The sequence below is a fragment of the Colletotrichum gloeosporioides genome, assembly GCF_011800055.1.
Source record: "Colletotrichum gloeosporioides strain Lc1 chromosome Unknown consensus_13, whole genome shotgun sequence".
Lineage (NCBI taxonomy): Eukaryota > Fungi > Ascomycota > Sordariomycetes > Glomerellales > Glomerellaceae > Colletotrichum > Colletotrichum gloeosporioides.
This window is the reverse complement of record NW_025544658.1, coordinates 191143-203447: the sequence shown is the minus strand read 5'-3', so window position 1 is coordinate 203447 and position 12305 is coordinate 191143. Positions and strand designations below refer to the sequence as shown.

The 12305-nt window shown below is 55.1% G+C and overlaps 3 protein-coding genes across 3 annotated transcripts; all 3 read right to left on the bottom strand.

Moving 5' to 3' along the window:
* Nucleotides 1-946: 946 nt before the first annotated feature.
* On the bottom strand, nt 947-2568 carry GCG54_00002482 (putative exoglucanase type C; the record flags this gene model as incomplete). Its single annotated transcript, XM_045402574.1, has 4 exons — nt 947-1009; nt 1077-1271; nt 1336-2046; nt 2101-2568. 4 exons carry the CDS (start codon nt 2566-2568, stop codon nt 947-949), a joined length of 1437 nt encoding a protein of 478 aa, XP_045269192.1.
* Nucleotides 2569-7242: 4674 nt separating this feature from the next.
* On the bottom strand, nt 7243-8464 carry GCG54_00002481 (uncharacterized protein; the record flags this gene model as incomplete). The annotated part of the gene is made up of 2 exons (XM_045402573.1): nt 7243-8231; nt 8347-8464. 2 exons carry the CDS (start codon nt 8462-8464, stop codon nt 7243-7245), a joined length of 1107 nt encoding a protein of 368 aa, XP_045269191.1.
* A 3019-nt stretch (nt 8465-11483) lies between these two features.
* Nucleotides 11484-12220, bottom strand: GCG54_00002480 (Oil body-associated protein 1A; the record flags this gene model as incomplete). Its single annotated transcript, XM_045402572.1, has 2 exons — nt 11484-12065; nt 12131-12220. 2 exons carry the CDS (start codon nt 12218-12220, stop codon nt 11484-11486), a joined length of 672 nt encoding a protein of 223 aa, XP_045269190.1.
* Between the last annotated feature and the right edge of the window lie 85 nt (nt 12221-12305).

Sequence of the window (12305 nt, the reverse complement as noted above, 5' to 3'; positions counted from 1 at the left end):
ATTGGAGGATGAGAATGTGGCATGTTTACAGTGGCGAGTTCTGATGATGCATAAGATAGGTCTACATAGGCTTCACTTCATGCCCGTGTTAAATGATCAATGTGTCTATCAACTTGTTAAGCGACGTCACATCAGACTTGAAGTTTTCTTTGGGTCGCCGTCCGGTTATATTTCAACAAAGGGTAGCGCGTTGAAAGAAGCAGCTCTTGCTGTGGTCGTCCTCATTTTGCAGGCTGCTTCAAGTCTAAGGAAGTGATTGCTTTTACTGGACTCTGGGCAGAACAATTGTGAACCTCTCGTCATTGCTGGTAGGATTTGTCTCTATTTTCAGTGTGGGTTATTGTGTAGTTCAAGCGAATAAGTCATGTGGTAGCCCCTAGGTCATCTATATACTCTTCCCGTATTCCTTCTTGCAGTGCGTAAGATTCGTTTGAATAGGATCCTATATGTGTGCATTTGACATGTCAATCGACACTCATCAGCGTTGAGGTCTCTGAAGTCCCCACTAACGCTCTCTGTAGTTATTGTGTCAATGGATGAGTAGATGCTATTCGACTGAGAGTACTATCTAAGACCCTGAATCATCGACTCTGCTTCCCACAACGATGGTTCTTAATGGGATGACCAGGCTCTTGCGAAAGGTTTGAGTCGTTTGAAGTATTTCCTTAGACGTAGACAATGTTCAATTTACGTTGCTTACAGGCAATACGGTAGCCCTGTAACTGGAGATATTTACATACGTTTAATTACACGAAACCTGGAGCTCACGCAGACCACCGCTATCATGTCACGCCATGATGAATATTGAAAGAGGCTAGTCAAAAGACTAGCAGAGAATTTTATTCGGTGACTCTTCGTCGCATTCGACAAGCCGAAGACATCTGTGTATGTACAGGAAAAGAAATCATTTACACCAGAATGGTCAAGAAAGTGTGCCCTTGGCCGTTCAGCCACCTTCCACGCGAGGGTCACGGAGCTTAGACCGGTGGCCACGGGAGTCGAAAACTGGCTTATTACTGTTTGAGTGAATGTTAGCATCAGTTGAAAGAGAGAAAGGTATGGGTAGGGCTACTTACAGCAGTGCCGGCAGAGTTGAAGGTGGAGCCGATGGGGCCGACCTTGATGTTGGAGAAGATGACGGTGGAGTCGGGGGCCTGGGACTCGACGTCGGCGGGGACACCGGAGCTGGTGCTGCAGGTGCCGCGAGCGGTGCCGAGGCCGGTCTTGTCGGTGGGGTAGGTGGAGTCGAGCCAGAGCATGTTGGAGTGGTGCTGTAGGAAACATGTTAGCCAAGTGTTTCTTCATCATAAACAAATGGTGGGTTTTGCAACTCACGTCATCCCAGACAGACATGACCAGAACCATACCCTCAGAAAGAGCCTTGCCCATCTGAGGAAGACCGCCCTTCTGGGTGAAGACATCCTCGTCGCCGAAAGCCTTCTTCTGCGCAGTGCAGAAGCCGGGGGTGATGGAGTTGCCGTCGACGCCGGCGATGTCAGACTTGGAGTTGGCAAAGACCTTGCCGTCCTGGACGTAGAAGCGCTTGATGTCGGTGAGGGCGCCGCCGGACTCGACGAACTGGGTGACGACGGTGATCTTCTTGGAGGTGTCGATGGCGAACTGCGAGCCCTTGCCGTAGAAGGAGGTGTTGCCCATGCGGTAGCTGTTGAAGTCGCAGCCGTCGGGATCGCACTGGCCGGCGTAGCGGGTGGTGCTGTAGGTTCCGCCGCAGGCGTCGCCCGAGCAGCTCTTCTGGCCGATGGTCTCGCAGGGGTGCGGGGTGTAGGCGGTGGAGACGGAGTTGGCCTCCCAGATGTCCATCTCGGAGCAGCAGGAGCCCATGTTGCCGACGCCGGCGTTGGCGTCGTTGGAGGATGGCGTCCAGCCCTCGACGTTGGCCTTGCCGTCGATGAACTTGAGGTCGCGGGGGCACTGGGAGTCGCAGTATCCGGTGCCGTACTTGGCGCCGGCCTTGTTAGTGGGGAACTTGGCGACACCGCCGTCCGCGTCCATGGAGACGAAGTAGAGGGCACCGTTCAGGCCGCACTGGAAATCTTCTTAGTTCGACGCACATTGTGGCGGGGGGCTGTGTAGACTTACACCAAGGTTAGAGACATCAACATCAAAGGTGAACTCCTGGCCGAGAAGCTTGAACATCTCGTACTTCTCGCCAGCGCTGTCCATGAGGTACATGCGAGAACCAATGTTCTTGCTGTAAGGGCCCTGCTGGACGAACTTGAGGCTGAGGGAGTTGCCAGTGGCGCTAGCACCATAGGTACCGGAGTAGTCGGCGCCATCGAGACAGCACTTGGAGGCACAGTCCTCGCCAGTGCTGCAGATGGAGGTATCCCACTTGTTGCCGGTGTAGCAGTTTGTGCTGCCGCTGGTCTGGTGAGTCCAGCGCCAGTTGGCATCGACGGTGATGGCTCCGTTGTTGGTGGTGCAGGAGCCTCCAGCAGCGCAGGTGGACCAGGTGAGGGCGGGCTTGGTCTCAGTGTTGAGGGTGCAGACCTGCTGCGCGCGGACAGCAGCCGCTAGGGCCGCGATGGCGGAAACCTTGGTCAACATGGTGGTTTTGGTTTAAGGGGCAAAAAGGCTGGGAGTTCAGTCGATAAAGACGGGACGAGGAGAATGGAAAAAGAGTGGAAATATTCAGACGGTCTGAAGAAAAAGAGTGAATGGCAGCGCCAGAAAAGAATGTCCGAGTGGCTTGGGATGAGGAGGGGAGCAAACCTTCAACTGAGGGGATGGCCTCGGCCAGCTTATATAGACTCTCGAAAACTGTTTCGAAGTGCCATTCAAGGTTAAACTATCATGAGATGGGCGCTGTGCTGTTGACTGAGCCACCTCGCCCTCTCGCGCATGTCCCCCGAACACTCTAATCTCCGGCCAGGGGCTTGTCAGGTTCCTCTAAGTGAGTGGTGATGCTTTCAATTGGGAACACTCATCCGGGTGGCTCTGATTCATTGGAGAGGCGATGTCCCGGTGGGACCAAGGCTCCAAAAAGATCGGATGTCTTCCCGCTCTTCCAAGAGGAGGCGGTCCCATATTGGACGAACATGGTCTGAGACCAGGACTTTGGTAGAGCTGGGCACTTTCTGGGCGAAGGCTTGTGAAGGCTTGTCTCGTAGGGCGACAACCTTGGCTCTGTCACTCTGTCTGACGGCAAGCCGGCCGCAACAGGTTGATTAATTACCTCAGGACCGGCGAGCTGGTGATGCGGGGATTGGCGGTGGTATGAGCGAGCTCACAGCTCAGAGAAGCACCTGTTGCCGCCTCTGAGAGTGAGGTGACATCGTGCGTCTACTCCGCAAAGCCAAGTTGGGGTTCCTGCAAGGGGCGCCTGGACGGAAGAACTCCCACCGCCCTCCGCTCGCGTGGCCGTGGCTCTTTGCGATTGGTTGGGTAATCTATTGCTCCCCTGCAGAATCCGGAGTGCGCGGCACTTGCAGCGCAGTACCGAAGCCACAGATGCGGATGTGACGGCCTCAGATGACCAACACAACCACCTTACCTGCGGCACTGGTCTGCACGATGGCAATGTAGGCCGTTAGGCGAAGTGTGAGTTGCCGCAACTCAAGTGCATTCGACCACCCGTCAGATCTAACTGTGCAACTCCTCGCCGACAATACCGCCCGTCACGTTTATTCTTTTTGCCTCAATCTTTCTCATAACAAAATTGACCCATCGTGGTGTTGAACAGTGGCGGAAATGGCGCCACGGACTAGCACGTGGGATGCTTTAAAATACAAACTACCGGGGACTTTTTTCCATAGCCATGTGGCTGTGGCTCTGGTTAAAGTGTGCAACTACTGCAGGGTCCAATCTCCTGACTCTGTTCCTTGCATCTAACGCAAAAAATGGCTTAGGTTTTAACCTTGGATTGCCTGCGTTATGCAAGAAAACAGAGTTAAGTCTTGCATTCGCTGCTGTTTATTCCCTTCTTACCCCTTATGCCCCTTAGTCTATTTTACTTTTTGGCCCCCTATTCCAACTCGGGCAATGCCTGCCGCCCATGCTCTCCCGGCTTGTGATGCCGGCGGTGGGGCCGTGGATCCACGGAGCATCGTACGGAATGGCGGACCGTAACAAACCAGTCCACCTATCGGAGCCATTGGGCCGAAGCCGTCGTGACTTACCCCGATCTCGGGCTTGTGCCGGCTGAGGCTCAGAGCCAATATCCGCACTTACGTAGTCAATGCTACCCCGAATCTGCGAAAAGTAGAACATCAATATCAATCTGGCGCAAAAGTCCCCATGTGGAACACAGAAAACCCCTGCGGCGCGCACCAACTCCGCGGAGGGTAGCGCGCCGTCGTCTGCGAACGTCAATGATCGCCTTCAAGTACGCGCCATGTGCGCAAGCAATCTGTTTTTCCTCAATTTCTTCACTCGGCGTGAGCAGTCAAGCTTTGCGGCTGCCTTGGCGGCGCTTGGCCTCCGAGCCGAGTACCGCTGGGTTGATTCGAACGGTACTGCGAGACGTTCGGAGATGATGCCGTCATGTGCGAAGCGCTCGGCCACAAGGAAGCGCAAGTGGGCAAATCTTGAGTGTATTCCCGGACCTCGAACTTGGCCCAAAGCCGCAATTCCGGGCCTCCAGAGACTTCGCGCTAATGAAGCAGAAAGCGGTGGGTGTGGAGAGTTCATGAGCACTTTGTCTTGTTTATATCCGTCCCGCTTTGATCGTGCCGCAACTCCGTCAACCGGACTGCCAAGTGGGGTCATCGCGAACTAAACGGCGGAAGCAGCCGCGCGCTGGCGGTATATTGATCGATGAAGCCGATAACTGAAGTATAAACTTGCAGAAGTGGTCCCAAATATGGACAGATTTTATCAGTTGACATGTTGTCAGAAGCGGCCAGACTAGGCATCGATGTCGTGCCTGAGCGCAAGAGAGTTGCCGCCTAGTCTGGAGTCAAATATGGACGCACAGCGCCCGCTTTTCCTCGCTTTTCCCACGAGCCCACCACGAGCACTGCATGCAAGCTCATCGTCACAGGCTCAAGATTCGAAGTCAAGACAGGTGGGGTATCACGAGACTGAACAACAATAAGCTACGATGCTAAGCTTGTCAGACTCATATTCGCCCCTTGTCGCCCTTTGTCAGTTTCTTGTCAGAATTGCGACCTCAAACCCAAAACTGATGTCGTTTGTTTCGTGCCTGAACTCGTTTGAACATGCAGCGAGCGCATCGAGAGTTTAAAGCCAAAAGACGAGTAAAAACGCAAAACAGCAGCAGAGTACAGCGATCAAACGCAAAGGGCTTTTAAGAAAGAAAGTGATGATGTAAGGTTAAGAGTACATCATACACGTACCTGACTCACATGATCGCTGGGATGTGCCGGCGCATCTGACATCTCGTTCTCGGCACACCGAGGTCAGTCAGCCTCTCCCGCTCTCGCTCCCCCTTCTTCGCCCGGGTCCCCCACGTCTGTCGTCGAAACACTTGAAACTTTGACTTGAACACCAGACGCCGAGCGACGCCCGAACATTCGAGAAGGCATAGTCGCGGATAGCTCCAGCGCGACCGGAGATTTTCTCAGTGATACCAGCCGCGCAATGCGCGAGGCAACAGCAGTGATTGATCTTCCTAAAGAATGCGTTTTGAGAAACGAAGAGTGAATACATGTCCGTAGTGGTTGCCCGTTTATGTTGGTGTGGAGAACGTCATTGACTTTCCCTCTTCTGCAAGGTACAACTGAACTTACAAGAGAATTGTGGGCCAGTGTGCCAACTTACTTTTCTCCCCAGCCCTTCACAGCAACTCAAGAGGGAAAAAAAGACTGGAGACTTTTCAGCTATGGCATCGATGATAAGAGCCCTCTGAGGCTTCTGATAGGTCACTTATGTCGCTGTTCCTGAGAAGGAGTTACAGGATCGTCCATGTCGACCCAATGAACTAACGTAGGACCTGGATCTTCTCTCGCACCTGCAGTCGAAGGCAAGACGACCTGAACTGAGCTTGATGTCCACCTGTAGGGCTTAGCACCACCGGGGCCATTGCAAAACCTTGGAGAAACGTCGCAGGAGGGTTTGTCTCCTCACGCCCCAAATCAGGGACCTTACGGGGGCCGCATTTGCTGTACGGCTGATCAATCAAGGTGGGCAGAAGTCTGATTTTATACCACGGAGATAGCGTGGCCAAGGCACGTCATGATTGCTTCTTTCTCGGCGGAAGAGTGGGAGAAAAGCAAGTCGCATGTCGGAGGCCGCGAAAACCTTCCCCTCCTTGAAACTCAAAGGCAATGCGACTCGCGAAAGACTGCCCACGGCCGATACCACTCGTTGAAGCAGTCGCCACCACAGAGTTACTCGTTCTTCAACAACAGGAAATACCAAAGTGAAGCGGATATGAACAAAACCGAACCCCCCCACGCACAACTCCGCGTGGCCTTTGCACTGTGAGACGGAGCCGTGCTAAGTAGCATCCCATTTGCGCGGCTCAAATCGTACGAGCGTGGCTCGTTTTCCGTCTGACCTCGCTTGCTATCCATAGAATCCGTGCGTTTCAGCACGGGCACTCCTAACGCGGACCAAGGGAGATAACCAGCTCATGGGAGAGGCAGACGGGAGGGAAAAACCAACGACTCCACCACCCAGGTTTCAAATCCGCCCAAGAACGGTCAAAAATGCTTTTTGGGTGGTGGGCAGGCAACTTTTTGAGGGGCACCATAAGTGGGATTATGGTGCCCTCGGAGTTGTACCTGAGAGCAGCTCGGCCACCCTTTGTCGGTTCCGAGGATGAGATGCACAGCTGCACACCCCAATCGCTCTGGCATTTGCCCACTCAACTCACATCTCATTCATCTGTGCTGAGCAAACTCACAGTGAAATCTGCACATGAGAAGTGAGCTTAACTCTCATACAGCAGCTAAGTTCACACATATCTCAGAATAGAACCAGGCACAACGAAGATTTGACATCAAATCATTGCTATGAAATTTTTTTATAATTTTACACACAATAGAGAAAAAGAGTTTGTAGTTGCAAACCGCTCCAACAAGCACAAGAATGCTTTGCTTTGACAAATTTGAGTTCCGGATGATGTTGATATTGTGTGCAAAACAAGGAGGTGGGAGACTGATTAGGGAGGAGGGGGGGTCGTCGGGAACCACACAACGTCAACGCTGAGAGAGGCACAGATGAAGGAGGAAGGAGGGAAAGCAACGCGCTCTAGGTAGAAGCTGAAACTTCTAATTGGAGTGTTGTTGTCTGCTGCGGACTAAGCCCTCTCGCTCTTCATGGGGCAACCTCAGGCTGGAAGTCGGCTCCGGGCACGACATAGCGCTTGGCCCATCTCAGTCCGCTGTTCTCCTCACGCTTCTGTCTGGCGGCGCGCTTTCCGCCACGGTTCTTGCCCCTCTGGCGTCCGTTCCCGCCGTTGTTCGCGTTGCCTCCGGTGTTGGCGTTGTTGTTGCCAGTGTTACCGGTGTTGCCAGTGTTGCCAGTGTCCGCGTTTCCAGTTCCAGCGTTGGCGTTGCCACCGGCGCCGGCAGTGCCGTCGACAGATGGGCCGGTGTTGGTGGCGGGGAACTCCTTGGTCACGACCTCAGGGACACCCAGAAGCTTGTTGGCAGCCTCGGTGTTGGCCTGGCCCTCCTTGGTGCCGTCGATCTGGTTAGCCTTGATGGCGGCCGGGAGGTCGGCGGCGTTCTGCTGCTGCTTGGCGAGGACACCCTCGAGGTCCTGGGCGGTCTTGATGTTCTGGGGGGTGTTCTGGGTGGGGGTGACGTCGGTTTGCTGGACGGCGAAGCAGCCACCGAAGGGGCCGGCGACGGCGTTGTTACGGCAGCGGACAGTGCAGACGTTTCCGGTGGAGGCGCCGGTGCATTTGAGGTCGTTGGGCATCGTGACGGTGATGTTGAACTGCTGGGCCTTGGCCTGGGAGAAGCCGTTGGTTCCGGGGACGTTGTTGGTGACCTCGAGAGGAGTCTGGCCGGTGGCGGCAAGGGAGTTGCCGGTAGGGTCCAGGTCGCAGGCGAAGGGACCGGCACCGTCGGCGTTCACCTGGTGAATGGTGACGGTGACCTTGGAGCCAGGCTTGACCTGCGTGACGGCGCCGGCGGCCAGGGCGTTCTCGGTGTTCTCGCCGACATCGATGTTGCCGGAAATCTCAGTACGTCCGCACTCGTTCACGGTGTTGGCCTTGATCTCGGCATCGCGGATCAGGGTGGCGTCCTGCTGGCAGGGGTTGATGGTCGTGCAGTTGCGGGCAAGGTTGGGGTCGACTGAAATTTGGAGTCAGTGAGATGAGTTCTACGATAAGCCCAGTGAATCCCCCGATGATGAAATCTCATGTTGAAGCCATCACCAACTGATTCGTATGTTTTCCAGCTCACTTACCCTTGAAACCAACAGAAGCAGGACCACCGGCATCGCCCTGAGCATTAATGATAGCCGCGTGGCCGCGAACCACCGCCAGCATGGACGCGCCAATAATGATATCCTTGAAAGAAAGCATCTTGTCTCGCAGAGACTAAGTTCAATGTGCCCAGCACGATTAAAGGAACGAAGTGAAGGAAGAAGAGAAGAGAAGAAAAGAAAAGCGAAGCCCGCTGGGAGAGCGAAGGCACAAGTGAATGATATTGATTGTGTGGGTGAGGGAGGAAGAAGGAGAAACCTAAAAGACGAGACGACGCCGCGAAGGTCATCTTATACATAACCTCGCGGACGAGGGCCGAAACGACGTAAACGTAGTCAAACGCCCACCATCAATGATGTACGCTGATCTGCTCAGATCATCTGCAACACCTCCTGTCGCAAGGCTGTGGTGCTGGGCGGAGTCGCGACCTGACCCTGAACCAGTCCTCTCTTGGCAGATGGAGGGAAGCCTGGGAATAGGCACTGGAAGGGGAGGGAAGGGGAAGGGTGAGGCGAGGCAGGGGTTGGTCAGGGTGAGCATGGTGCAGTTCGCGTGTTGGTCGAGGCCTTGTCAGTGGCCGGTAGCGAGGCATTCGGGTGGCATATGGGGGGCATTTCCATAGTATGCCCAGTATGGCAGCGCTTTCAGGACGTGGAGGAGGCTCTGGGAGTGCGTTGGATGTGGATGTTGGGTGGTTGAGTCTGCCTCTGATGGTGGTGGTGGTGGTGGGTGGATCTTGGAGTTTGGCGAAGGATCCCTGTCTGTTAACACACAAGACCCCTGCCTCCCACCCTTCTGGCCCATGCAAGTCCGCCCTTGTCCGCTCTCGTCCGGGATGGTCAAGTCGGTTGCCCGCGAGTCAACGGCGAGTTTTCACAAACGGCGTCTAGCCGTGTTTGGCAGGGCCGAGACAGACGGGAGGTCGGACGATTAGGCGCTGAGGGGTTGGTTCTGAAGAGGCGAGCGTGTTTCACAGAGCATTACCAGATGCCCTAGTAAGCAATTTGACAACGGAGCCAGGGCATGTCAGCGCCCCTCCAAAACGCAGCCACCACCGCCAGGCGCCCAAAAGGGGACGAAGGGGGGCGGCAGCGAGCGAGGATAATGAAGCTTACTACGCCGTCATAATGCCAGCGAAAGAGGAACCTTCTTTGCCCTCCTCCTGCGAGATGGCTGCGGCCCATTGCTTTTTCTGGGTGCACCGCTGCGAGGTCGTCTGTTGTCCAAGGGTCGACCCGTCTCTTCTCGGCCAAAAGGGGGTCACAGACTCGAGGTGTGATACACGTGCCAAGAGGCAAAGCCCAAAGCGCGCGACGATGGCGGCGGCCGAGGGCGAGCGAAGAGAGAGCGGAAAGCAGGGCGAGAGCGAACAGCAAGCCGGGGCTGGAAGATTCCTCCCATTCTTTTCGTCCCATTCCTGAAATCCTGACGTTGACAGCAAGCAGGCAGGCATCGTGGCGTCCCGGCTGCGGCAGCGGGTAGGACGGACAGAACGTGGACTCGTCTGGTGTTGCTGACTCTCACACACACACTCACTCTTGCTCTTCCTTTCTCTCTCTTTTCCCCTTCGCAGTCACCTTTTCGTCCCGCCCCAGGTAGAGTGAGACCGACGCTCGGAGACCGGCCGAAGGGGTCGCCTGTTTAGCCCAAAAGAAGCCACACAGGCGACGGATGGAGATGCCGCCCAGATCCATCCAGATCGTGGCTGGTCTTGTTTTAGAGATTTCGACCAGACGACGAGGGCAAGAAGATGCGAGCCGCTAGTCCCAGTTCCCAATCCCGCCCAGCCCCAGCTGAGCCTCCTTCAAGAAGCTGTCAATTGTCGATGTTTATGACGATCGGGAACCACTTACCGATGACCGACTCGGGGATTATGTGTGGTGTTGCGACCGTGAACTCCAGAAGCCAAGAACGAGCAACGTGCCTCAGCAGCGCATCAGCGTGGAGAGTCGGTGGCAATCAGTGTCAATCATCAGCAGCGGCCCTACCGATAGTAAAGCCAATCTCCTCGGGGGTCCGGGGAGCAATCTATCTTGCCCACACGAATCCCCGTATTCGACATAAGGTGACGGATGCAATATACATAGATTAACGGGTACCTGACCGATGGACGGACTAAAAGAGCGTGTATGGTACCTTGCATGGAAGGCCGTCCGTCACTCGGATGATGCACGCTGCTTGGCCACTTGGCGGACTTCACTCCTGCTTGCCTTGCCATTACGCTTTTGTCATGCTCATACAGTTTGGTTTCCATGGCTGCTAAATTCCGGTCATAATTCCCGCCCGCGTCTCCAACACGGCTGCCACCTCACGCATACTCACACAAACCACCAAAACCACCACCAAGACAACCACCATCCCCAAATAAAAATTCTCCGCGACGGAAAGGAGAAGCGCGAGATCCACAAGATTGCTGCAAGGAGAGCGCCTCCCCCCGGCAGCGCAGGGATTCTAATACCAGGATCTACCCTTCACGTTTCACCTCGGCCCACAGTTAGAGCAGGTGTCATTCGATCACCGGCAGCCTCAAGTGGGTGGGCTGCATCGCTCGTGGGTGGATTTTGGACGTTTCGAGACGAATCTGAAGCATCGACATCGAGCCACTAGGGTCGCAAAAAAGGAGATAGCTCGGGGTTCTTTGCGTCTTTGCAAGACAGCCATTCGCTGTGGTGTCGTCACTTGGCCATTCTCTTCATGATATTGGTCCACACACGTAAACTCGAACGCTCTCATTCAGTCTCGCGACCGGCGCCCCCGTCCTCCGTGTTCACATGGATTTCAATCTCGTCTCGCGCTGCCCTCCGCAACTGTAAAACTTTAGTTCTTAATTACCTGCCCAAAATTGCTATGCTCCCCTCCCCTCCAACCCCGCCGAGCGTTCGCGTCGCCGTTCTCCTGTTCGACCCGCTTGCAACCTTATGCCAGAAAGTCGACGCCTGGACCAATGATGATTATGATCGGGGATTTAGGAGCGGCTGGTCCCCTTTCTCGGCGGTACGATGCATCAACCTCGCAGATTGCCTATTTCTAGCCAGCACTGCAACCCAGCCCAGCGGCTGTCGCATCTAACCTCATTAGTGTTTGACGCTCTGCACCTCAGCCCCTTCGGCTTCCCCTCCTACTGCTGTGCCTTCTTCCAGGCTTGGTCAGCGTCGGGATGGACCGACGGCGAGGCAATATGCTTCCGCGCCTCCTGCTTTTCTTTATAATCTGTATTGAACCGCCGGTCTCTGTCGCCGACATACTTTTCAAAGTCGAACTGTCCCTCCGCCGTGAAACTTGTCATGAGTTGTGGCTCTCCTAGAGGCAGCTGATGGCCCTTGTCGACCTGCCAGAGGTGATAGACCTTGCCGTAGACGCGAACGACCTCCTCCATCTCCTTGTTCTCCGCCGCCTCCCATAGCGCATCGGGCAACGCCGGCTGGGGCATGATGAGCATCCCCGACTTGACCTCGTACACATGGCTATGCCACAGCTTCCGCTCCTCCGGGTCCAGCGTCTCGTACAATTTCGGTGAAATCATGTACTCGATGCCAATGATGCGCGCGTGGGGCTCGGGGCTGTCGTAGAGGATGCACTGTCGGACATCGTCGTTCAAATGTCCGCAGTAGTGGTTCGCCTCAACCACCCGGGAGGGGTCCGATGCGTAGGCGTGGAACGCGTTGAGATGCGCGCAGATGTTCTTCAGCGGCGCAAAGTCCTGGTTGTCCGGTTAGCACGATGGGATTCACTATCCATATGTCGCATTGGCAGGCAAAAGCAGACCTGGACGGCCGAGGCGCCGGCTTGCAGGACCTGGTTCTTAGTGGTAACCGGGTCGCCGGCGGCGGGGTTCGTTTCCGACTTGGTTGCCATTGTTCACTGTGAGCAAGATTGCAATGTCGCTCGCTAAGCGGGATCCTTGGAGTTAGTACCACGGTTGGGTCTGTCGATGTTCGTC